General features: G+C 36.6%; 1 protein-coding gene across 17 annotated transcripts in view; it reads right to left on the bottom strand.

Moving 5' to 3' along the window:
* ERC2 (ELKS/RAB6-interacting/CAST family member 2) overlaps nt 1-26,691 on the bottom strand; it is a 431,283-nt gene that overhangs the window by 185,981 nt on the left and 218,611 nt on the right. For all 17 annotated transcript variants that reach the window (XR_007206019.1, XR_007206020.1, XR_007206031.1 and 14 more), the window contains one exon: nt 15,967-16,127. Coding sequence is in view for 1 of the 17 variants with exons in the window: in XM_048315313.1 (XP_048171270.1) it covers nt 15,967-16,127 (161 nt within the window). In the remaining 16 variants the exon portion in view is untranslated. The remainder of the gene's footprint in view (nt 1-15,966; nt 16,128-26,691) is intronic.

The following is a 26,691-nucleotide window of genomic DNA, read 5'->3' as shown; positions in this document are numbered from 1 at the left end:
GGGCTGACTTGCACAGGATCAAAGAAAGTAAGCCACCACAGGTACGCTTCTACTATCACAAAACCTAGCTACTTTTAAAAAATGCAGGGTAGGAAAAAAGCTGTTTCTTATAAAAGTTGGCCTGCCTATCACCTGTGTCTGGGGTTTTTACAAGCCTTTCCAGAGACTGGGGTAGACAACTTTTATAATCAAATTTCACTCAGGGATGCACACAGCCACCATTATTTAAAACAAGCTAAAGATTTAGTGGGTTTGTGAAGACTTCTACAAGCAAACTCTCCTTACAGTGCTTATAGAAGGCAAACTCAAAGATAACTGCAGATCAGCTGACACAAATTTAATGTCTTATTTTAGTGAATATTAATTTAATTTTGGAGGTCTCAACAGACTCATTGTAACAGGATGTTAATATGAACATCCCTTCTAGAAAAGATTTTTCTCCTCCCAGTGTCCCTACTCAAAAGTCATTACTGCGAACTGTGTGATGTGTGCCAGTGTTGAAGAGATTATTTTTGTTTCATTTGCTTTGGTTTGTTGTGGTTTTTTAACCTGTTCAAACTCTGGAACTTTTGCCTGAATCAAAACATGTGACTAAATGTATTGCTTTCCAGGGGCAGAATAAACATCTGGAATTGCTGTAGGAATGCCCCAATTGGCACAGTACTGTCACAGGGGCCATCCTAGTGACACACAATGCAGAGAACATTCTGGAGGCACGTGGGAATTGTTTTGGCTGCCTCGTGTTTTATTGACCACAGCTGCTACAAAATCCCTCTGAAGATGTTAATGAGATGCCCAAGCAATGGCAACCAAGAGGTGGTTGAGTCAGGACTGGACCAGAAGCAGCTTCAGAACCGGGGGGAGTACAATCCTAAACTTGGGAGACAGCTCTGTGCTAAAGGGACAACATCAAAGTGTCTTAGGTAGTTAATATTGGAACTCCCCTTTTACATGGATGTTCTTCATTTTACATTTCTGAAAAATAAGATAAAACCACAAAATTAAAGTTGTAAGGTACAATAAATCAAAAGTAAACTGTTTCAGGCAATGCAGTATGACTACCATTAATTACATGTATTTGCTTGAAAAGAAAAATTAAAATTCATACCATAGCCCAGTTTAGAATTCCTATGGTAAGTATGCCTGGCCTTCACAGAATTCTTTCTATTCTCTTTATATATGTTACAAATGAAAGCAGTGGCACTGTGCCTTTCTTAGGTTATCACTTGGACACAGGATGATAACAGCCCCTCCACTGCACATTCAGAAATCTAGAATGACAAAAGTAACGGGGTTCATTTTCTGACCAAACAAAACTACTCTTGACATGTTTAATGGACATATATTGCCAGTCTGTATTTTCAAATGTGTGATGAACTTTTAAAACCTTAGAGAGATTAAAGCAGTTTTCATTAAAACATCTTTAATTCACAAGCCACCAATGACTGCATGGAGCGAGTGAAAAGGTAAAAGAAGACAAATATTTCTCTTAGAGGGAAAGTCAGTAATACTGCTGCAACTGAACATTAAACTTACATTAATGGAATCTAATTTTATTGAAAACATATATAGTTCAAACAACAAGATTTGTAGAGTTCACAGCCTCTTACATTCTACTCTCTCTTTCCTTAACTAAAAGCAATCATCATTGCATTTATAGTGTTATTTAGAGCTTGCCATTTTCTAAAGATGGATAGCCTTTCAATGTTAAAATATGTATTGTTCAAAATCTCAGAAAAAAAAACAGTTCTGCTCTTCAAAGAATAAGTAATTTTTCTTTCTCAAATGCTGATTGGGATCCACATGCACTTTGTCAGAATCTAGCCTCACGAAACAATAAAATCAATAAAAAAACTGCAGTGAAAGGCACGTGCAATGAAGCAAAGAATGAATGCTGCTAATCTGCTAAACAAGAAAATAAAGGATGGACTGGCTGCAGGAAGGAATACCATCATACATTTAAATTAGCATTGTCTTAATTAAGTTTATTTGTAAACATTTCTTGAAATTCAGTACATCATTTGTGTTCTAATATTTTGAGCAAATATAAGGTCACTGTAATTTGGCTTTTGACAGCTAAATCCACAACATAATTTGAAGGAGTAAATATGAAAGGCTATCACCTAAAATAAAACATGAGCTTGTGAAATGATTACTTTCTTTAGCTGGGGTTATTAAACCTTTCTTTAGAGTTACAAATCATTCTTTAAGTCAATAAAATTTTAGAATTGTTCAGCACTTTTGAAAAAATTATTCTCAGAGTGTTTCATATTAGTACCTACCTTTCTGCTTTGACTTTCCACAGCACCATTTGAGGGGCAATGAAATAATCAACATTTATTTTGATCAGTAAAATTCTACCCTCCACTCCACGTTCATTTTATGATGGGTTCCTCAGATGCCCACATCAATGGTTATGATAGATATTATGCACACTTTCCCAAAAAAATGCTAAAATGTTGAATGTTCTCCATCAGACTCCTGAGCAACTCAGAAACAGCTCAAAAATATGCCTAAATTTCTATCTTCAGACCTTCCTTCCCCAAAGGAATGACCACTCTGAAAAAAAACTACTTTAATTCTACTTACATGTTAAAAAACAGGCCTCCCCACACAAAATCAACAACAACAAAAAAGCACAGTTCCCCAGGGATGTACTTCTGCAGCAGGGGAATCAGCATGCATTACTCTACAGCAATGTGTTCTGCCTGCTTAGCTCCTTAGTATATAAAGTCACTTCATCAACCCAATCATTTCTTTTTTTTCCTGTTTTTTTCCCCCAAAGTAATTCTAAACTACTTTAAAACACCTTCATTAGAGAAATGATTCAACAAGCACTGCTGCAAACCATGGAAATGTAAAAGCTGTTAAAAATGTATTAAATGCTGTCCATGCCACAAGGGTACTAGTGTAAAATGACCTTAAGTTTAAAGGCTCCCTATGAAGGCAGAACAGTATCTGCTCTGCTTCTCCTAATGAATAACAAATGGGCCTTCACAATTCATTTAGTTCAGTACAAGCTGCCATTACAACCCATTTTGTTTTTTTAACTTTGTGGTAATGTATCATCTTGCCTGACTCTATGTCATCTTCTTGAAGGTCACCAAAGGTATGTAACTCCACTCTCAATAATGAAAAAAAGGAGGAAGGAAAAAGAGATATGACAAATTTTGACAAAGCACCGACCAGTCCATTCTGATATACTGTATCACACAGTGAAGCTCATACTTCCTACACAAAAATGCTTCCTGAATTTTAAAGAAAGTCAGAAAATAACTGAAGTCTTCAAAAGGATTCTGTTTTTCAATTAATAACTCAAATAAAACAGTATCTGGGAAATAATTCTTTGGCCTTCTATTTACTTTCTCTAGATTTTTGTTATGCCCTAAAATATAATCTGAATCTGAGCATTTAAAAGGAATTAAAAGACCACAAATATTTATCTTTATTTCACAGATATTTAGAAACATGCACTGTGTTGCTATGGACAATTAGCCTTTTATCCAATTTTAGTTGGTAGTTTAACTCACTCACCCTAAGGTTTTAATTATCCCCTCAGTCTGCATGCTCAGGCCTCAATTCATGCAGCTGGAAATCTGCCTCAGTGATGTTATAACCTTGTTAATGTAACAAAAGAGGAGTTTACTTAAAACTGTACTGACTGTGGACTTAAGCCAAATTTACTTGAAAGAGGAAAGAGACTGTCAAAAATCCTACAATAAACACAGAAATGCAGTTCTTTCATAACCTTCACCTTAATTCATATAGACAAGCAATTTACATGTAAGTGGTTTCATATGGCCTGAGAGGGGCCTCCTCTCTGGAGCTGGACTATTCTCCATACCCTACCCCCATCTTGAACAAAAAAGCTCCAACAGCTCACTTTACAAAAATGGCAGAGTATCTGCAATCTTTTTTAATCACAATAAAACATAATTAAGATAAACATTTATAAAGCTAGTCTGTATCAATAAAGGCAGTATAATTTCACAAAGCCAATTTCACAAAGCCAATTTCACATAAGTTCAGCTAGTCCTTCGTCAAATACATATTTTAAATTCAATAAAGGTTTTATTTGAAGAATGGAAAGTTGTACTAATGAGGTAATAGTTACATTAGCCTTAAGTGGAACTTGCTTGTCAGATACTGATATCCTCTATTCATTTAGTTGCCAAATTACAGGAGGGATTTCCTAAACTCATCTGTTAATTAGATTCATTTTTAGACTAGATACTACCAAAAAACCTACATTAGACTAAACAAAACATCACCGTATTGAAGTGTTGAAGGGAAATTATTCTGAGAGAAAAAATTATAAATTCTCTCAATATAATTGTGAAAATCCTGTAGGTAAATTTCCCTCCTGATTGGATCTTTGTAGTACTTTTGTGAGAGCAGTGGGTACCTGGGTGGGATGCATAGCCAAGAACCAGAAAATATTCTGGTTTCATTTCAGCAGTTTCCTTTCAGTTGTTGACAAAATAATCCAGGTGGGCGCAGAGGGTAATGGGCACCCAAAACAAAACTGGAAAGCAGTCAAGTTATTTCATGCCTGCTTCAAGTTTAAACATTTTTCATTAGGTGAAAAGTCTTTTCTTTAAGCTTATGATTGTCAGAGCATTTTCCACCCTGCTAAGAGGGTATCAGGTTGCTGGATGTTAGATGATGATCTACCCTGCTTCTTGGGCTTCTACTCTTTAGGTGTTACATAATAATCTCTGCTTTTTGCTACTGAATTTCACACTAATCCCAACACCAGCTCCTGCTCTAGACCTCACAGACATCAACTGTTTTAACTTTTGTTTACTGACCACACAGAAAACTTCTCAAAGCAGTCCTGCAAGAGCTGGATGAAATTGTCCAGCTCATAAAAAATATTCACAAATTAACAGGATGAGAGAATTCTGTATTTTGGAGCTTTTAGAGTCAGAGTAAAAATTCCTTTTATTTTAAAAGTTCTCCCTATCAGCTGCACCTAACCAGCCTCTGGGACACAGTTTGCCATAACATGCAGACAGGTGAACGTAACTACCACAAAGTCCCCTCACACAATAAACCCTTCCTTTGGCATTTTCTACTCACTATCTCTGTTCCCCAACCATAATAAAGGCAAGGAGGTTGGAAGCCAAATGAACAAAGTAGCACATTTAATGACAGTCTCTGTCAGATCAATCTACATTTCCCCCTCCCACCTAGAAGATGAGAATCATGGAAGCTGGTTTGCAAACTATGCAAGTTTTTTGGGAAGTAGAGAAGAACAATCCATCATAACTAGAATGATTTGAGCAATATGGTGATCATCAGAGTCCTGTGTGGCCTAATTCTGGTCAGAGCTGAATGCAACAATGATAAACTACATGTTTGAGGTAGGAGTGGTTAGAAACTGGGAAGAGTTTAACCACAAAAAAGTATTTTACATTTCTAATCTAAGCCAATAAATCACAGTTTCCCCCTTAGTATCTACACATTTACAAAACTGAAACTGGATGGGTTTTGAGAAAATCATTATTAAAAATGAAAGAAAAAATATATCAAACCTTTCACTTGCAACTCCCAATAAACATTTAATACTAAAATGTAACACAATAAGCATAGTACTCCTACTAAAATTATGCAAGCTCCTCTAAAAAAGTAACATTTCTATTTGCCAACAACTAAAAAGTCTTTCACTAAAGATATTCTGCATAAATTTGTACTGTCACCCAGCTTTTGTTTCACCTTGAAAAGTTTATCTATTCAGTTGAAGCCACTTCACCCTACGGAAGCAAGCCAAGGCGCCCTTTTAAGGTGATGTTTATGCTGAACAAATCAGCTTGACTATAGGATTTGGCACAGACTTATATAATGTACCTTCTTAAATAGGGGCTTTCTTTGCTAAGATACCCTGGTATACTGCACAGCAGTGTAGATTTAGCCAGCTTTGCTCACAATCAGAGAAAACTGAGATGAGCTCATCCTGATTTCCACTGTCATCACATAATTCATGATCTGTTAGTCTCTCCTAAACACCAACAGGGCATTGAAAGGAGAGGTGCTGTTCCTTAAGAAGGTAGTGCTTTAGCACATTTTTGTGTGCTATGCCATATTTTGCCAATTGTATTTGAAGAATTCTGCTTTTGCTGAAATGTTTCCACATTCGCATAGTTTAGCTAGCTCTGACAGTGATTACATCATGCATGTTTTTATTATTATCTTGTTTATTATTAATGGATGGGAGCCCATTATAGCTGGCACTGTATTAATAAAGGGGATGGATCAGCCTTGTCACGGTCACAATCAGTAATCTACCCACAGTTCAGTGGGAGGGCACAAACACCACCAACCACAAGTGCGTCTCCTTCTCCAAAAGACAAACTTTTTGACTCATTTCAAGATAAAGGTACAGCCCTCTAGGAGGATAAATTTTTACAGGTGTCACTATATAAGTTAAATAAAAGAGTAAATGGTACTTATGGCCCTGCAAGCTCACACCTTACAATGCACAAGAGAAGGCACATTAGAGAATCACCTCTTGGACAACAGAGCGCAAAACTTCAAGCACACCTTGCACCTTATCACCTGAGAGAACACAACTGGAGGGAACTAAAGAATAGGAATTTAGATGTGTTTTTCCACAGCACAGAGAGAAGTACTTGCTTTGCTGGGGGCATGGGAAGGAAGAAGGAAGAAGGTAGCAGTGGATTTACTTCACATCACCTAAGGAGTAATGGGAAGGCAGAGAAAGCCTTCAAACCTAATCAAACCTTTTCCTTCTGCTGCTAAGAAAACTGTTTCTGTTTGATTGCTTCTGACTCTGTTCTCTCCTGACTTTATAAGACCTTTTCCTTCTAACAGAAAACATGCATTTCTAAGCACATTTTATATTTCGTATCTTTATGCAATATTGAAGAACAATCCACCAGTTTAGTGTAAATGATCCAAACCTTTAAAATTTCTTTGGTTTTCCATCTTCAAAGATCTGAATTTACATTAAGTTCAGCATTATCCCACTGGGGAGACCTTCAGCTCATAATTCCTATCATTGAATTGCATGGCCTGGGTCTCAAGTATGTAAAAAAAAACCCAAAACCCTGACCCATCATGTTTTGAGGTTTAATATGCAGAAACATCTGCTAGAATCATATTGAGTTGGCCGAGGTTAGGAATATGGGAGCCTGCAGTTGATCAGTGCTGCCCTAGGTGTCACGGAGGCCAATGGGAATTACACTAAGAGGGTTTCAGCAGACAAGAGTGTAATTCAGTCAGCTTTAAAAAAAATCCATGAAACAGAAGGCTAACTTTTTCTTTCTTTTTTCTTACTTTCAGCCTCCTACTCCTTCCTTTCTGGCTTTTGAGCCATTCCCTCTTTTGAGTGTATTATCAGAGGTGGAGGCCTCTACATTCCCATGCTGGCTGAACTTCAAAATAAATGCCATCCTATTTAATAATTTTTACCATCGTTAATTTTTTACGTAAGAAAAGCATTTTTAAGGTAGGTTTAAAACAAAGTATATATATAGCTTTGTCAAGATCACTAATTGCAGAGTACAATCTTTTCCTATAGTATTGTTCTGTCCATAAAATGCTTTTATTCCCTATATTTTCTAACATTGCAAATAAAGAAGTTGTGCAATAGAAACCAGACAAAAAGTGCTTAATACTTAGTAGATAGCATATTCACTTTTGCTTCTTTATCTAGAAGTTAAGATTGCTAAACTGCTCAGTAATCTAAGGTCAGATAAAAATAACAAGCTTCCTTAGAAAATTCTAACCCCTAACATACTTATACATAAAAAACAGAAAAGCGTTTTAATTTAAAGAGATTGATTTAAACAGAAAAAGGAAATAACGGGAGAAGCAAAAGTAATGATTTTCAACTGCAGTTGTTTCTTCAAATTTTCATTCACATTACAAAAGACTAGAATACTCTGCATCTCCACATCCTTCAAGCAGTTTGAAACACCTGTAAACCTGAAACACTTAATCCTGCCTGGCTTCTAAGTGGTTCAATCACTAGAGAATGTCATGCAACTGTCATATCTCACTTATAACCTGCACTTTAAACCAATCATTTTGTCACTTACATCATCTTGTAAATCCACTTATACACTATAGAGCAACAGAAGACACAAAAAGCCATTCAAAGTGCAGCCACTGGTTTTTCTATATTGTATTAGTAGACTTAATATAACTGGTTCTTTAAAAAAAAATAAAAAGGGATTAGAAATCATCACTATGTGTTTCAGTGAAATTGAGCAATGTGGGAGGAAAGGGCTGATATTGCTGAGAGAAAATAAATTTTAGGAGCACAGGTCAAGAACAACAGCCAAGGAGTATAAAAAGTCCATAAAGAGCCAGCTCCTGTCTATGAATTTGTCTAACCCCTCCTTGAATCAGCTGATGTCTCTGTGGAAGCAAGTTCCTGAAGGCCACCAACCAAGCACTCCACAAAGCAGCACTTCTCCCCTTCTAATCGATCACTGATTAACTTCAGCAAGTGTCTGATACTCCTCATGCTGGGAGATCTGGCAAACAACAGCTCTACACTGAGTTTATGCCTTCCTTTCTGATTCTTCAAACTTCAAACATATCCTCCCCCTGCCTTACCCTCCCCAGAGCCAGAAGTCTTTTAAGTCTCTCCCTCATAAAGCAGCTGCAGGATCCCCTTGATCTCTCTACCATTCAGGTCCTGGGGAAAGCACTAAACCCCTGAAAAGTATTGTAGAATTTCCAACATAAAATGTTTGCTGGAGCACTGAATGTTATTTTTCTATTGAGGCATGGTACCAGAATGGGTAAAGAACAGTGGCAACAAAACTGGAAAGCAAAGTGCGCTCCTAGAATGCAGAGTGGGAATGACCACCAAATTCTCCTTCTGCCTGGCAGGTGCCTCAAATCACGTGGATCAAAGGAACCTGAAACATCACTTGTACAACTAGACGCAAAATCCTTATGAAATGAAGAAAACAAGCCAGACTCATTTTCTAGCTCAGAAAAGTACGCCTAATTATTATAACTATAGTATGCATTGTGTGGAATATGTTTGAACTCCTTCTGTTTTGCCTCTGTGACACAAGCACTGCTACCTTTCCATACCAGAGAGGAAGACATTGTCTCCCTGGGAGGGAAACACTTTGAAAAGGTTGCTACTGCCCTCTCCCGCTGTCTAAAGGGGACAAGAAACAATGAGAGAGGATCCAACTTCCTTTACTTGGATATTAATGTACAAGTAAGCAAAAGACAGCCTCTCATATCACAGTCTGGAGAAATCCTAAACTGATCTTACTAACCTTCAATAGCAGGTGACCTACTTTGAAAGTAAATTATGACTTAACAAGAACAAAATGAAGAAAAGAAATTTGCTTCCCATGCTGATGGAATTTTAATTATGAATCTTATAGAATAAAATCAAAGTATACTATCCTTTAGTCTGAACACAGGAGGAAGTACTCGCAAGTAAGAACTTGGTGACACTCATATGTCTTTAAGAGAAGCACTTCAACAAGTAAACAGCTCACTCATTCTATTCTCACAGAGAGAAACATTTTATTGCTTAGTGCCCCTTCGTTGTTTACAAAAGAAAAACATCTTTTCATTTTAGTCAAGAAAGCTTCTGTTCCAGAGAACAAAGCCTTCATTTGGCCTTCTCTAATCTTTATGGTGTTTGCAAGTTGGTGTCAAAAATGTTAGTCAAGGCATGCTGTGTTACAGGTCTGTGGGGCAAAAACAGTCACAAGAGACTTTTCACCCAAGTTAGGAGACCACATTACCATTCTAACTACTTCCTATGGAAGTCACAGTTGTATCAACATCCTGCTGTTTTGTTTGTATTTAACTTGGGATATGACTCTCTACACTCTCAGCATGAATCCTACAATTAAATTGAAGCAATCCACAGGTTACTCAAAAACAGTCTAGTGTTCTGTATTTGAATTGGTACAATTTTTGAGACAAGCAACTTGCTATCTGAACATGTTTATAGTTACCACAGCTGAAACAAGTCAAAATAATCTTTCTGATAAAATTATAAAAAAATAGTAAACTATTTTCTGAAAATTATTTTTCTCTTCACAGCTTTATACACTGCTCTGTTATCTAACCCATTGAGTAAAGACATGTTAAAAAATTCATGTCAGAGAAATTATCATAGATATCTTTCTCCAAATATAGGCTGTACTACAGCTGGAAAAGTAGAAAAAAAAATTAAATTATCCTTCTTTCAAAATAATACTTTATTAATAATATAAGAAATCTGACTCTGGCGTGTTTGCTTAAACTACAAAGAGACTCCTTTAGTGTCACAGGTCCACTACTGCTCATCTAGGCTAGAACTATTCCCAAGGTAGGGGCTGGCTGGTTTTAAAATATACTAACATTAAAAAGGAGCATAAACTAAGCAGCTTTGCCCACACCTTTTAGTGAAACACCTCAGGTTCCAGCATAGGCAAGAGAGCTGATTATCTCCCTTCCTGCTTTCCTTTGGAAATGATGGGTGCAGGAGAAAGCTCTGTCTGGCTGTAACACAGAAAGCAGGCAGGTCTGCAGGGAAACCATCCTTTTAAGTGCTTTTAAGGAGCGAGTTCCATGCATTTCAAAGAGTAGTTCTAACCTTAAATCACCTTGCCAGTTTCTCCTACCTTGCTATATTGCTTTCCTCATCCTTCGTGCTGTATGGAAGAGCCCAACAAAAGGAAATTAACTTCATGACTACATGCAAGTAGGTCCCTGCAATTTCATCGGGGATTCTCCTGTCAATGAGTGCCATGCCTCTGGCCTGTGTTTGCCCTGAGCAGGTGAATTGCATACATAATTACCCTGAAACATTCCAGATGCACTGGATTTACTACTCACAGAGATTTCAGAAGCACTTTTCACCACTGCTGTACCCACAGCAACGAGGAAGAAACCACTATCCTGTGGGTGTCAGAACCTCTTAGGGTGGAGCAATTGGGACATAAATAAAGGCAAACATGTTGAGTTCCCTCCCCAGGTGTCAGTTTCAGACGGTGATGGATGGAAATAGTAATAGGAGAATGTAAGGCAGAGACATGAGCTGATTTGTCCAGGTGCTGGACAAAGAAGTCTAGATGGATTCTCTGGACATCCAACAGCCCTTGTCAGAGCTGCAACTCCTGCTGAGCTGCTACAAAGATGTGAAATCCCCAACTTCTACTCCAGTAAAATTTATAGATGGAAAAAAGGAGGATGTCTGCAGAAAAGCAGATGAATGGTAAACTTTCTTATACTTCTGCCACTGGTACTTGCTTCATAAAGCATTTTGACTTCCATACAAATTCTCACTCTTCAGATTTACATTTTACACAGTCTGCCCCTTAGGCTCTGACCCCTGACTTCCAGAATCCATTCAAAGACCCTCTTCAACCCTGCAATATCCTGAAAAGTCCACTTGAAGCTATCTGTATGCTTTTCCACGCCTGAAGCTCTTGCTCTACAAGGCAGGAGGGCACCAGCCAGACCAGGTGACAGGTAAGAGGACAAGGCACATTCTCCTCCCAACAGGACAAGCTTCCTCCTCACCCCGTGGAGCTGCTCATACTCGGTTTGTTGAACCAAGCAGCTCCAGACCATGGTCTTGCACCCACGGCTGGCATCTAGTGGCAAATCCAAACGCCCTCTCCTTGTCGGGTGCAGCAGCTGAACCACTGCCCCAGCAGGCAAAGGGCACTGTGTGTTCAGCACTTCTGCACAGAGTGGTAGCTGCTGGGACTGAATTCTTGGTGGGAAAAACGTTTCATCCCCTTCTTCTCACAAATATTTCATCCCTGACTATACACAGGTGCTGTTAAATGAATAAACCTACTGAAAAACAGAGATAAGCAATATTCAATTTATTATTTTCACTGAAAAAATTGCGACCATACTTAAACAAAGGAAGGGATGTTTAATTTTATCCTGTCACTGTAAGAAAATTTACTGCAAAATCTAATTTAAAATATATTTTTTGGACAGCACAGCAGTGTTCTATTTTTGTTACTGAATAAAATGACTAGTAGCTGGGTTTTTATTAGGAGATCTTTAATGCTTCATTACTAATCATCTGATTTATTCCACATAAGGGAAAATATATTTTCTTCTGGAAATTTGTAGTGAATTTCAGGGCAAACTCACTTCCAACAAAACTGATTTAGCAATACCCACAGGTGATGCCATGAACTCTATTAAAGGCAAGGAAATTGCCTTTCAAACTTGGCAAGAATATCATTCAGGATACTCTGAAAGCTTCAGAGCACTGAGCGTGCTGAGTTAACAGAGGAAACACTCAGTAATTAACAAATGAATCTCAAAAATTAAGACTTGTCAGATCTTCAGGTCAAAATATGAAGTACAGTCTTTGGGGGGATTAATCACATGGTCACTCACTAAGTGCAGTGTTTGTCACATGTAACTAACTCACTGAAAGATCATCAAATTAATGCAAAACCACAATGAAATATTTTTTAACCTTGTATTTAAACAATAAATGGAATAAATATCACAGAAAGTTAACTTCAATATTTTCAACCAAGAAAACACCAAATTTTGATAACAAAGTGGGGTGGAGGGGATGGGGACGGCTTGGGTGTCGGAGTTTTGTGTTTTCTTTTTAACTCCAGAGGTTGCAGTTGAAGATAAAACACATACAATTTAAAACTTGAACTTAAAAAAAGAGTGACAATCATTTTTATATCTTTTCCCCCACATGCCATTAGACTCTCTTTTATGACTTTTGGCTCTCCAGGTCAAACTTTATATCTTCCAAAGGGAAAATAATTTTGACCATTTCTAAAAAGATGATCTGTCCCATAGAGTAAAACCCACTTTCTATGAGGGCAGGCATTTATTTCACATCCATATATATATAAGGCAATTTTAGTATTATATAAATACTCATTTATCTATCCATACAGCTACCTAATTTTGTTACAAGCAGGTTTATGAGTTTTGGAAGGAACCACCACATAGGAAAGGAGATCTGTATGAAAGCATTGTGGTCATGGAAGTATGCTCCACAAATATGGCATTTCTGAAACATCTGACAAACCTCCACCACATCACAGCACTGAAACTTCTCCTACCCTCAAGCTCTTCATGTTACAAAATGAATAAGCTTTTCTAGGCAAGCCTTGTGAAGCTCTCAGGAGGTTGTGCTCCTACTTGCGGACTCTCAGAAAATGAAAACAATGTCTGGAAAAAGTAGTCTTAGGATATATTTCCAACTACCAAATTTGAAGTTCAGGCCAACTGAAATATTTCTGTGGATGATAAATACATTTTTAAAAAACATTAACATGGCTTTTGTCACACTATGCAATACACATTTTTTTTAAAGTATCACTTACTAAAAAATAAAAAGTGCATTGATGATTTTTTTTTTATGCTCAGAGATAGAGCACAAAGCAACAAGACAATTAGGCAAAATGATGGATTTGAACACATGCTGCATTTTACTGTTAACATGTATGCATAACTTCCATTCATGTCAGTATGAGTTATGTGTGCACTGCTAAAATAATATGACCATAACAAAAATATTTCCTCCAGAACTAATATAGTAATATTTTTAATAAACATTTTGAAAAAAAAAAAAAAATCACATATTCAGAAAGTAACATGTAAATGCAACTCCTTCTTCAAACTTATACTTTCAAACTCTTTAAAATAAACCTTATTTTTTTGGCATCAAGTTAAGAATAAGTTGATTTTATCAAACTACCTTTCATTTAATGGGTACTTATCTTGTTTCCAGTTGAAAAAGACCAACCAGATATGAACAAGATTAAGCTGTTACCCATTTTTACTCTAAACTTCCATAAATTACCGAATGTATATGGGAACAAGAAATGACAATTGAAGAAGTTATCTAAAACTGATAACTGACTGTGGCCAGTAAATTAAGATGGATCTTGACAATGACAGCCAGATGGGCCCAGAATGCAGAGTTATGGTAGGAACTTGAACATAATATAAGCATAGGAAATCATCATGAAGGTTCTTAAACACACACTTCATGCCTATTTAGCTGGAAATTAGCAGCCAAAAACTGTAATCACTCAATATCGAATTTTTAAAATGATAACTAGAAATTATGGTCAATGCTTCCAATTCATAAGTTATCTTAAAATGCCAGAGATAAGACAGTCTTTTATTATATTACTACAACACAGAATTATCATTATTCTGTCTTCAGATGTCTGGCTCCTAGCTAGCATCTAAAACCTGGATTTGAGAATATCTCGTTCATTTAAAAAAACCCAACATCGAGTATATTTTGTCATAATGCAGCAGTTTTATAAAGTTTGCTTGTCCTTCGCTTATTTCAGTGAGCAATTTCAAAAGTTACACAACTGTAACAAAATATCTGAATTATTTCTGAAATATGTTTATTAACAGAATCATAGAATGACTTGGGTTTGAAGGGACCCTGAAGATCAGCTATTTCCCATACCCCTGCCACGGGAGGAACACCTTCCATTAGACCAGGTTGCTAATTTTATTATTTTAGTTTTAAAATTTATACTGAAAAACACTCTAAATGTTTATATCTCATTTTAAATTCCACACTGTTCCTAACTAGGATCTTTGCTACTGGGTCCTTCATCACTAATACCACCCACCCAGCCCTTCATTCATAAAATAGATCAGCTTTTATCAAAACAAGTTCTACTTCACCAGTTTTTGCCAAACTCACTTTCCAGATTTTTCTGTGGGGTTTTGTGTACCTAATTTAAAAAGTCACACTAACAGAATTAAAGATTTTTCCACTATGTTGCTCAGCAATTGTTAATTATGATAAAAAAAAAAAAAAAAAAAAAAAATCTTATGATTAGGACAAAAAAAAGGCACTTGGGGAAACAAACCAAAGCACTACACAGAAAATAGATGACTGGCACTGAGCTTCTGAGTTATGATAGGACATTTAATATGTACCTATAACAGAAAATTTAAAAAAACTTTTTAAATGTATCTATTATAGAATATAATGTCACACAGTATTCTAATTCGTATCTGATTCCATTTTTCTGTATGTAAATAGACCTCATTAAAGTCAAAACCAGAAATTCTTTAGATATCACCAGAAACATTTGTGCTTCCATTACAGTATTTTTGCACCTGCATTACATAGCAGCCATTCTTCAAATCAACGTTTATAAAAGCCTGCTAAGTATATGACTCCATTTCCACTTTGTCTTATTAACAATAACATTACAAAAACCATTTTTTCTGATTATTTCCATTCCTTTACAATGCAAGGATAACTGTAACAATTGACCTGAAGTTATACATGGCTTCCTCCCTCAAAAAAACTGTTTCAAAATTACAACTGTGAATTTTCTTTGTTAAATGTTAACTACACTTTTACCAGCCTAGCCAAGTCATAGTAGGTTCACTCTTTTTGCCAATTTTAGAGATCATATCAAGAGTTTTAATGCCCCATAATTACAGATATTTGCTTTTCTTTTTGTGGAGGAAGCTAGATTTAAATTATATCTCTCCCTTCCTTTTTCATTCTGAACACATATACGCAGTGATAAAGTGTATGCAAATAGGTTTTTGTTAGTTTGGGGGTGTTTTTAACCAATTCAAAGCAATAAACTTTGCACCATCAATAGAAAGTTCCCTTCCCTTGAATGTGACGCTAGCAGAGATTCCAGCATTGCATTCCCATTGAGAGATGGGGCTTTAGATTCTCAGTTTCTCATAGAAGTTAGACAGTGCTGATATTTTTATTTGCATGCAACAAAAGAACTTTCAAAAAACGTTGAGTACATCTAAAATGAAGAATTTTGCACTTCCATGCTTTTAAAGGAATTTAAGCATCAGAAAACTATTAGAAGTCCTTAAATTCAGACTTAAATATATGCAGAGAAAAATAAAAAAATAACACAGAAAAAAACCCACCAAAACTTTCTCCTATGGCAAAAGGAGTTCTTTTCTTTTTGGTTAATTTTTTTTTTTCCTAGAAATTAGAGAAATCAAGGCACTTACTTCATTTCTAGAATTTCTTCAAGCTGTTTCCTTCGCTCTATTCTCAGGTTAGCCAGATGTGCTTCTTTTTCAGCCAAAGACTGCTGTGTTGAGGCAAGACGGGCTTTGGTGGAATCTAATTCTTGTCTAGTCTTTTCCAGTGCATTCATCAGCTCTTCCACCTAAGAGAGAGGACATTTTAAACTCCATATTCTTCACAACAAGAAAATATTAAATCCATATAAATACAGGGGGGGAAAGAACCACTAAAGGAATGATTTTCTGTAAATGGCTGTTCAAATCTCTTTGTACCATAACAAGTATTAAAAAGTAACAGTGGTGTTTCAAAACCAAAAAAACACCTCAAAGTTTCCATGAATCCATTAGTAATAAACAATATTTATACAAAGTAGAACCAACACAGATCACCAAGAACCTATTTAACCTGGGCCACTGCCACATATACAGTTTATAAATATTTCCTGCACCATCTGGATTATTTAAATTCCGGGAGGGTGGTAGCTCATCATAGCAGTAATTTCAGAAATTTCAGATGCAGCTATAGATGCATGTTTTAATATAAAAGTGCTCATGAAAACCCAACTATTTTTCATAAAAATTGCACACCTTTGCAAAACAGGTTGCCCAGGGAAACTATAAACTCTCCAGTCCTTGAGTATTTTTAGATTTTGATTGAATGAAGCCTGGACAATCTGATCCAACTTTGAAGTTATTCCTGCTTTGAGTAGGGGTTTATACTGCATTGCCTCTAGTGGTCCCTTCTAACCAAATTATTCTACCATCCTGAACTTTAAAGGTCTGTAACTGCTCTAACAATGATCAAGTTATTTTCCTCATCATAACAGTGAGAAGCTCAAAGTGTAGGAAAGTTGTGGTGATCCCACTCTTCCCTTAGCATGGAGAAATGTCATGGAGAAATTTAAAGAACACACTAAAGAATGGAGAGTGGACAATGACACCTGTCTGGCAGCAGAAGCTTTACTTGTGGGGTGAATCATTTTATGTGAATATTTATATTCATATTTATATATATTTATATATCATATATATGTAAATATGATATATAAATATACATATATTTATATATCATATTTATGTGAATGGCCTCCAGTAACCAGGATGCCAGTGGGATTTTCCCCTCTTCAAATGATACAGTTTACATAAAGTGAACAATAGTTTGGTTTTTTTAGTGAGATATAATGATTTGAATAACAAATGTCCTATTTCCTCGATGTTCTTTTTCATCTCCTTTGTCCAAATTTTATTATTTTATAAACTAGAAAACACTTCAGGAAGAACTTCTAAATGAAACAAAATAAAATGGGAAAGAGGATACATTCCATTCATCCATGTTCCGCAAAGGACTGAAAGGAGTTCAATTTTGCTGTGAATTGAAAAGTCTGACAAAATTCCACCATGTTCATATCATCAGTGTGGCTACTTCTCCCAAGCTCATGCTTAACTCTTGTCTCTAAAGCCTCCTAGCAACCAATCAGTGCTTATAAGCCACACTTCTGCTTCAATTTGAACATGCACTGGCTTCTATACAAAAAGTTCAATAAATAATACAAATAAATAATAGAGTTGTCAGAAATTGTAATGAGGACTCACAGCCTGATTGCCAATGATACACTGATTAGTTACTCCTTCTACACCATCTGTACATACACTCTAGTAAGATCAATGAAATACTAGAACGTGTCTGATACCCTGCAGTGCATAAGCTGTATTTCATGAATGCAGAATTACCAATAGTATTTAAATTATTGATGTTCAACCTTCCACTCAGAAAGTAAAAGCAGTGTAATAGTGATATCAATGAAATAACAAGGAGTGCAAATTGTAGGTCTCTGCAGATGCCAAGATTCCACTGAAGAAACCATGAAGAAAGATGATGACTTCAGATATCTTTGTAAAATGACTGTCTAGTGAACGTTCATAGTAGAAGTAGCAAAGAGAACATGTACTTGAGGGAAATAAAGAAATAAAAAAAAAGCTGGATTTGCACTTAAATCCCATGAAAAAAAGAATTAACAAGCCAGAAGGAAAGAGTCAGATCATATTTCTTTAAAAACAGATTCAATTTCTAATATAACACCAGGTACTTCATCTTCTGCTTTAGTGCAAGAACATAAACCAATGCTGTCTCCAAGAAGGACAGGACTTAACTACTAAAACATATGATACTTCTACCTGTTTTCAGGGGCTATTTCTCAGGATTTTCCTTGCACCTTTTACAAACTGCATCTACTTTCTGCTGAGCCTCCACTCTATCACTTAATTCCAGACAACATCTATTAATGGAAACTGTACTAAGGATCAAAACTGAAAAGTCATTAATTCATACAGACTCCAGCTTTGAGACAGTATCTTTAAACACCAAGACACTCCACACTTGCAGATTTATTGGGCAGATGAGAATGTAAAAAGGCAGAATTCCTGCACTTCTGTATTTTTAGTATCATTGTGCTCCCTTTCCATGTTCAGCTGAATTTGGTACCCAGCCTGATGATTGACTGAATCCTCACCCAAGTTCATATCACATATACCACATAATTTACATTTCAAAACATTTAAGAGAATTAAAGACTTGTGGAAAACAAAGCTGTGGACTTGTTAATGTCTGTTACTAACATACTCTTACATTACCAGACAAAAGAGATCAAAGTTTAAAAGGGAAGGGAAAAAAACTCCAAAAACTTAAATATGAAAACTTTTTCAAACCACAAATCATTAACACGTGTTGACTTGAAAGTTTTATTTTAATTTACACTTTCAACACAGTATTTGCCAGCTAGCTCTTCCTGCATTTTTTGAATATGACCCAAGTTCATAGTTGGACGTTTTCCTAGTTAACTGTCCCACCAACACCTACAGCCAAATTCAACTGGCAGGCATGCGCACAAGAAACTGATTTTTTTTTTTTTTAATCAACTTCTATCAAATGTAAACTTTTGAATGGTGAAGTTGCACACACAATCATCTTACCATGCTAACTACATAGCTGCAGCAGATGTGTCACAATGGGAAATCAACCACTGCGGCCAGTATTACAGATGAAAATTCTGGTTTTGGGCAATCCCCAGCTCAGCCCAGCAGCGCTGCCTGGCAGGGGTAGAGGCATCAGGGGCAGTTCCCACCTGGAAGCTGCTCCCTTTTCCCAACCCTATCCCTCAGTATAAATGCTCCTATATATAAATGCTCACAAACCCCAAACGTTTTGAATTCACAGGAATACACGTTTTGAAAGAGTTTACGATGAGAACCTCAGTGATTGCACAGCCCTTAGCTTGGGAGTATTCTATGCCCTGAATGTGTTTTAAGCTGGGTTTTCTTTCCTTTTACAAGACAAAGGCCTCATTTTATCCTTTGCATTTTGCAATAAAAGCCTTTTTTTTTTTCATACTTTCAGAAAGCTTAACTGACCTCAGCACTTTGAGGATTTTATTAAAATCTGCACTAGAATTAAGTTTGTATTTCAGAATGGCAGAAACCCAGCAAACTATTGTAATTGTTTCTTAGTTTTGAGTCTATTTTAAATGAACACTTTGTACTCGTTCTGCAGCTTCACATTTCCAAGTGCTATCAGCAGTGTTTCACACCAAGATAAGAAAAGAAAAAGAAATGAATGTGGCTGAAGTATACATCTGCGTTACCAGATTCTGCAAATTAAAGGAGGTTAGAGTTCAAATGAATGACAGTTTATTAAAAATGCCTTGGAGCATTCTTAATTCCAGATTGGATTCGGCTCAGTACAACTCAGGCTAACATAATACTGTTCCAGTTTGTGGGAATGCAGAGGGGGAGGGACAATTGCATGTTTTCTCAGCTCAAATATAATTTATTTCTGCAGGATGATGAAGAGCTGGCAACATTCCAGCAGTCAAGGTTAGTATGGTTAGTGCTACTACCTTTAAAGGGTTGGCACTTCATTTTGGCAACCATCTTGGTGATAAATATGAGAGTTTTGGATTTCCCTAAGTGACTTTTTCAAGTATCAGTAGCTATACAAAAATTTCATACCTATTTTATTTTAAAACCTAATCTTGTGTTAGCACACAGATAATTCATGAATTTTACATACTAAAAGGAAATAAAGAAATCCATCTATTCACTTAGAGATTCTTCTACTTTAATATTAAAATATTAACCATTAAAATTTTTTTGAAGTTTAACAAACAATTACATTTGTTCAGTAAAGCTGGATGCACTTTGATAATAAGTCATTCAGTGTAAGAATCCATCCAGTTGTTTTGAAAGCGGTTGGTTTTTTTCCATTTCCTAAGGAAATGCCTTTTTTTCTCCACTGCAAGTTACACACTATATAAATTTCAGTTATCTCCAGCTCTGTGAAGATTAATTTAATAAAAATAATATTTGGGGGTTTCCCCCCCAAGATTAAGCATGAGAATGTAAAAAAGGAAAGACTATAATCCTCAAACTTTGTGGCTTTCCTACAAATTTATTCCATCACTGGACTAAGAGGGCATAGAAAACACATTCACAGAGATGAGGGAAAACAGATAAAAGCCTGAATTTGTACACACCAAATATCCACCTACCAGCTATTTCGCCTCTCAGGCTGGAGACCTCAGCCTTTGACATTAACACATTGCCTGTGCCTCACACAGTGAAGGTGAGTGCCAAGTATGCCAGGATCCTGTGCCAGCAGCTGCTGGCCATGCAGGGACCCAATTTATCTCATGGCTAATTCAATTACACACCTACAGGAGGGCCAGCACCAGCCATGTGGACCTACTGCTTTTAAAATTGCCAGTGCTGTCCTGCAATATGGTTTGTAAATACCTTGCTTCCTCCTGTTTCTAATGCGAATTTCTCCAGTGTGCAACTGCCTCAACAGTTTCATTACAAAGGTGTTTTTCACAAAAGCAAACAGACGTAGCAAAGTGTCATACTGAGCTTTGCAAGACATGGGAATAAACTCTTTGTCACCCTCCCCTCTACTCTCTTCCCATCCCATTTGTCATCCATAGACAAATTCCTCACCTCTGACTTCCATCACAGTTCTTAAACCCAGGAAACAGGTCTAACGAAACCAGTTTAGTTATGGAGGCTGATGTTCCTGAACCTTTCCAAACAAAGAAATTAGACACATGTTGTATCTCACAACTTTGGAAATTGTCAGAGAAAAGTAACCATACTCTAGAATGCATAAAAGCTTTAAAATAAACACCATAGGTGAAGGATTTGACAGAATATTAAGCAGAATTTATAAATTCCAGGTTGTTTTTTCAAAACTCATAAAAGACTAGACACATAAGGCCCAGTGCCATCAGCCAGCAATGCAGTGGCAGTTCAACACAAAGCACCAGAAGCACTGAAGCAGCAGTCCCCAGGGAAGGGCCATGTCCACAGGAACACAACAGCACAGTTATCAAACATGCCATGCTGCAGAATTTGAAATGAAAAACCTCACTGAGATTGCTTCATTACCAAAAGTAGGATTTAAAGTATTTTAATCCTCCTGCTAAGAGCTATGTTAAGAATACACAAGGCTTGGTTTTATTCAGATAAAGAAGAGACACAGCATATATAGAGCACATATTTCCCCACCCAGACCTGCAGGGACCACAGTCAGGGAGAAAAGGTTCTTTAGTTTCCTCAGTATTTCCTTGCTGGCTGTCACATGGTGGTTACTAGTTAAGTTAATTTATACAAGCACAGTATTATAACAGAGACATATGCCCATCTCTACATAGAATTATTCTGGAATTTACTGGATTCCCATAGCTTAAAAGAAATAGATATCCTAACTGAAAGGATTACTAATGATGTGGTCTTTATTAAGTTAATTTAAGATTTTGAAAGACATTTCTGGGAACTGTATTCAGCTTTTCTGGTACTGGCAGTTAGAACATTGATCATCTTATTCTAAGCCTCAGTAATTCAATAAAATATAAGACCAAAACAATATAATTCTTGGATTCATTATCTGTGATTTAGTTTTCCAATTAATATAGTGATTTCACCTACAACAGAAAAATATAATTAAGTAATGTTGGAAAACACTGGTCATAATCACTTAAATAGAATAACTATCAGTTTGAAAAGCCAAACCAAACCAACAACTAAAAGCAATACCAAAATTTTTTGGGTTTTTTTAAATAAATCAAACAAAATTATGATATAAATAGTGGTAATCTCTGTGCTCTAGGGTCATGTTCCTAGACAGGTGAAAACAAAAGCTATTCTAAAGTACAAACAAATATTATGCTCCCCCTGCAGTCCTAGGAATACTGTCATCTATTTAAACAGTTCATCTTGTGAAACACAACTGGCCCCCAGTTGCAGAATTCTCAATTAGCTTCAGCTAAAATACACTGTATGACAACCCACTGACAAAATGTGAATGTGACCTTCAGGAAAACTGAAGAGGATGGGCAAGAGAACAGACTACTCCTCGCAGATGCAGCTGAAAGGTTTTGTCCCAAATAGAAGCTCTTTCATTAATAGCAAAACACTGTTACGTATATGATAAAGTAAATAACATCACATTCTGATATTTCAAGGGTAAACACATTTAAAAATAAAAAGCAGTCCTCAGACCATGTCAATAAAGATACAGTATTTAAAGTGCTGCAAGAATCAGTCAACAAATGTTCTCTTTCCAAGGCAAACTTCATGCTGACAAGGCCTGATTCACACTTGGCCCCCAATCAACTCAGTCACCCAGACATGCACTGTGATGGAAACGAGACCGAGCACCTGAGCAACTGTGCAAGTCCACTTTTTATCAATTAAAAAAAAAAAAAAAAAAAAAAAAGCACCATCCTTTTATTTTTGCATTTCATTTGAAAATTAGTTATTTCATTGAAATATCTTGTTAATTTTATCTCCTTTTCCACTGAGTTTCATCTGAGCAAGTCTGTGATCTTTTTAAGCAGCTGGTAGCCTTAGCTCTGCTCTTCCATTTGTTTGATACTGTCCAAATCTAATTACAAAGGTAGCATGAAAAGTGTTTTATAGTTGTGCAAGCGAAAGCAAATTTGATATAATGTATGGATAAATTACAGAGCTCGACCTAATGCTTTCCGAAGCATTAAAGTAAAGTAAAGTGACTATTCAACAGATGCCAATTTCAGTAGGACACTCAACTGTCCTACAGGATATTGTATCTGGAAGAAAACCCTTATGGGCTGAAAACAATTAGGCTGTGTGATTTCGGTGTTGAGTCCTTTCAGATAAACCATGCAAGCAGAGCAGAGCAACTCTTTAGCTGGTGTTAAAGCCCAGCGCTGTCAGAGCGGCCTCCCTGGTTAATGTCAATAGCACTGCGTATAAAAGGTGACTAAAGTGTGTACAAATGTTGATCTTTGGAGAAGGCATGCCTAGAATCATGCACACATCTACTATTTCATCCACCAGGTCAACTTCTGGGAGAGAGGGCAAATTGGGAGTTTTCTTGCCAAAAGTTGATTCTTAGCACGCTTGTTAGGTTACACAGCACAAAGCTACTTCCCCACTGCTTTTAATCCATAATCCCAATATATTATTAAAATTAGAAATGCTGCCTTAGAACGTATCCAAACACAGCAGGGATTCACATGGTATGTGTAAAGTCGTACTGCAAACAGGTAATTTATGTACATAAGAGGTTTTCCACACTCTGAATTGTGCTTATATACTGTGAAATCACAAGACTCATTAAAGTGAAAATGTTATTGTATGAAAATACTTGGATAATTTTATGTGAGAAAGCCCAGAAAAAAACAATCTCCTAACAAGGTTTGACACAATGACAATTCACAAATAATATTAATAGGCAGCAATATAAAGATTCATGTAACTGATTGGAAGACACAGATTCTGCATCAAAAAAAATTTCATGCCATCTTTAAAAGTTCTGTGACTTTAAAAGTTCATGTGCGTACTGAACGCCCAAGGAAGACACATCTGTGCTCTTCTCTTAACACAGATAGTATTTCCCTGTTTACTTAATTCTATGGCATTTTTGCTACAAAATTATTTATTTTATTGGCTTGGCACACATAAAGAAGTCACAGTGGCATGGACATGTCCTTAAAAACTAAAATTATCTCCTATTGTATATAGTGCAATATCAACTATATCAATAACTTTAAGAAAAGTTAAGTGTGTCTGTCATGAAAGAGCTAAGTTTTAGCACCCAGTTACAGATCACTCTTAATAAGAAAAATGTTAATACTTGGTATAGTAACTGACAGTTACAACCTGACTCAAATTTATTCAGAGCCATGGGGGAAGTACTGGAGAACACATGGAGCAGAACTATAAACAGTTGGTTAATTTAATTGTTTCAGATATAGAAAGAACACAAGCAACACAAGTGTACTAATAGGACAATAATAAACATAATAATTAAATATATAAAGCAACTAAAGATGGCTTTGGAGAGTCATTTCAGGAAGATACCAGTCAATAGGAACAGAACTGAAGTGCTTATGAGGCTGTCCAGGGTAGGGCAGCCCATGGGACAGTCAGGGAGGCCTGAGGGGGACAACAAAATGTCTGACAACTGGACTCCATTATTAACACATGATAAGCTAGGAATGATCACATGATGGAGCAAAAATATCAACCCAGAATTTGTCAGCCTGAATTCCTCCCTGAAAGCAGTTCGCAATCAGCATGTCAATTTTTCAGAGCACTAAAGAGAAATCTTGCTCAAACCATAGCTCCCCGTTCATGAAACTATCCCCACACCTACAGGAATAATCTCGCTGGGTACATCAGTCCCAGATCACAGTGCCTCCCTCAGCCAATGTGAGACAGAAATTCCCTGTGGGTGGAAGAAGCAGGGCTGGAGGGGCAGGATGCTGAGCTGAATTCAACAGCCTCAGGAAAGAGAACTTTGTATGAAAAGGGAGCCAGATGGGAGGTGGTGGCAGCACTGCCAGCACTTGGCAAAAGCCAAGGGCAGGAAGGGAGCCCTTCGATGCCTCCACGGAGCTGCAGCCACACGAGCTCAGGAGGAAACTGTGCAGCAACTGAACAGGTCCTTACACAACTGCACAGCCACAGGAGTGCTTCAGAGGGACAGAGAGACAGAACGTACAGAACTCTGCACACACACATCATGCAGAAAAGAAACTCTGTAATAGTTTGATGTGATTACATAGGTGGGAGAAGAAAATCAGGTGGGGGAGAGAACACTGACAAGGGTAGGAAGATAGCCCAAGAAACACCATCCTTCTGAAACTGAACATTTTTTCTCAATAACTGTTTGAAGGAAAAGGAAGTAAAAGACTTCAATGGTTTTACACCAGGTTAGCTCCTGAAAAGTTCATCTCCATCTCTTTGGGGAATTGAGCAGTAGTGTAGTGGTTTGGTCTGCTAACCTATGACAAGCAGTTAAGATTTTTGGGAAGAACAAAGATGCTGAATTACAGAACTTGCACTTTTCCAAGCAACAAAGCCACACTGTCTGGCTATTACTAAATCAAAACCAAGTTCAGTGAGTATATTCCGGTGAAGAAAAAAAAACCTGTCACTTAAACCTTTGCCTCATCTACAAAGAAGACAAATATTTTAATTCTGTCACATCAGTCTGTGAGAATTTGGAACAAATATAAAAATGCAAATACTGTTACTCAGTGTTCCAAAACCTAAGTTTTTTGTTTGTCTCCTAGCTAATGATATATTAATGCATTTCCACAGAGTGATGGATTTTGTTTTGCTAGACTGAAAAAGGGGAGCCGAAGATTGTAACATTCATACAACTTCTCACCTTGTTACTGGGTTCTTCCATAGTATCTACCAGGTACAAGAAAACAAAAGAAGGAGGCAGCAGAAAATGGTACTTCATTCTCTGAAAGTTGAAATATTCTAACAGATCTTCCCTATGGAAGTTCATTGATTTCCCACATCTTATGAAGCACTTACTGCTCAGCCTGTTACATGCTCAAAACCTTGGGTAAAGCAGCTTTCCTCACTCAGTGATTACAAGCATTTTCTGCCATGTGCTAGAATCAATACTGAAGAAAAGCAGCTATCAGTATTTAGGTTGAGCATTTGCACTCACTTTCTCAGTTGCACTTTACATTCCATTACAAAGGGCAGCCCTATGAAAGGCAGACTCATAAGATGCAGGAATTCTGTTTATAGGTAGTATGAAGAAATTTTCTGTATAGATAAATTAATAATCAGTTAATAATAAGAAAATCCAGAGAAATTATACTACTAAGCCTTGGCCTGAACCATAATAATTCCTTTATGGAATTTACAAAAGATTTTATTATTTTAATTGTTCTTGTATGGGCATTATTAAGATACCAGAGTAATGGACTTCATAAAAGCCTAAATAAAAGCACAAGTTTTATACAGCTGTGTATTTCTGTAGGCAACATATATTAGACAAATTTTGATGAGAATAATAGTATTTCTCACCAGATGAAAAAGGGAAAAGTAGTCACAGAATCTTTAACTAATATAAACTGCATTTTGTTCCTCATCTAAAAGTTTCGTTTTCCTTCTAAGTCTCTCAAGTCTCTTCCCACATGAGGCAACATTCAAGAGTGTATAAACAGAAAACATGCAGATCTGCAAGTTGATTTTATTCACCCTGTTTGAAGCAAAATATATGGGCATTAAGACCACGAGCTAAGTGGCAGGACTTACAAAACTTACAGATGGGAGGATTAAACTGGCCTTGATGAGAACTTTATTTTGGATCTGCTTGACCCTTCATGTAAACTAACTCACTTGTCACTGCTCATATTCTGTATA

This window comes from Corvus hawaiiensis, chromosome 11 (genome assembly GCF_020740725.1).
Source record: "Corvus hawaiiensis isolate bCorHaw1 chromosome 11, bCorHaw1.pri.cur, whole genome shotgun sequence".
Taxonomy (NCBI): Eukaryota; Metazoa; Chordata; class Aves; order Passeriformes; family Corvidae; genus Corvus; species Corvus hawaiiensis.
The sequence above is the reverse complement of the archived record's forward strand: the minus strand, read 5'-3'. Positions and strand labels throughout refer to the sequence as shown.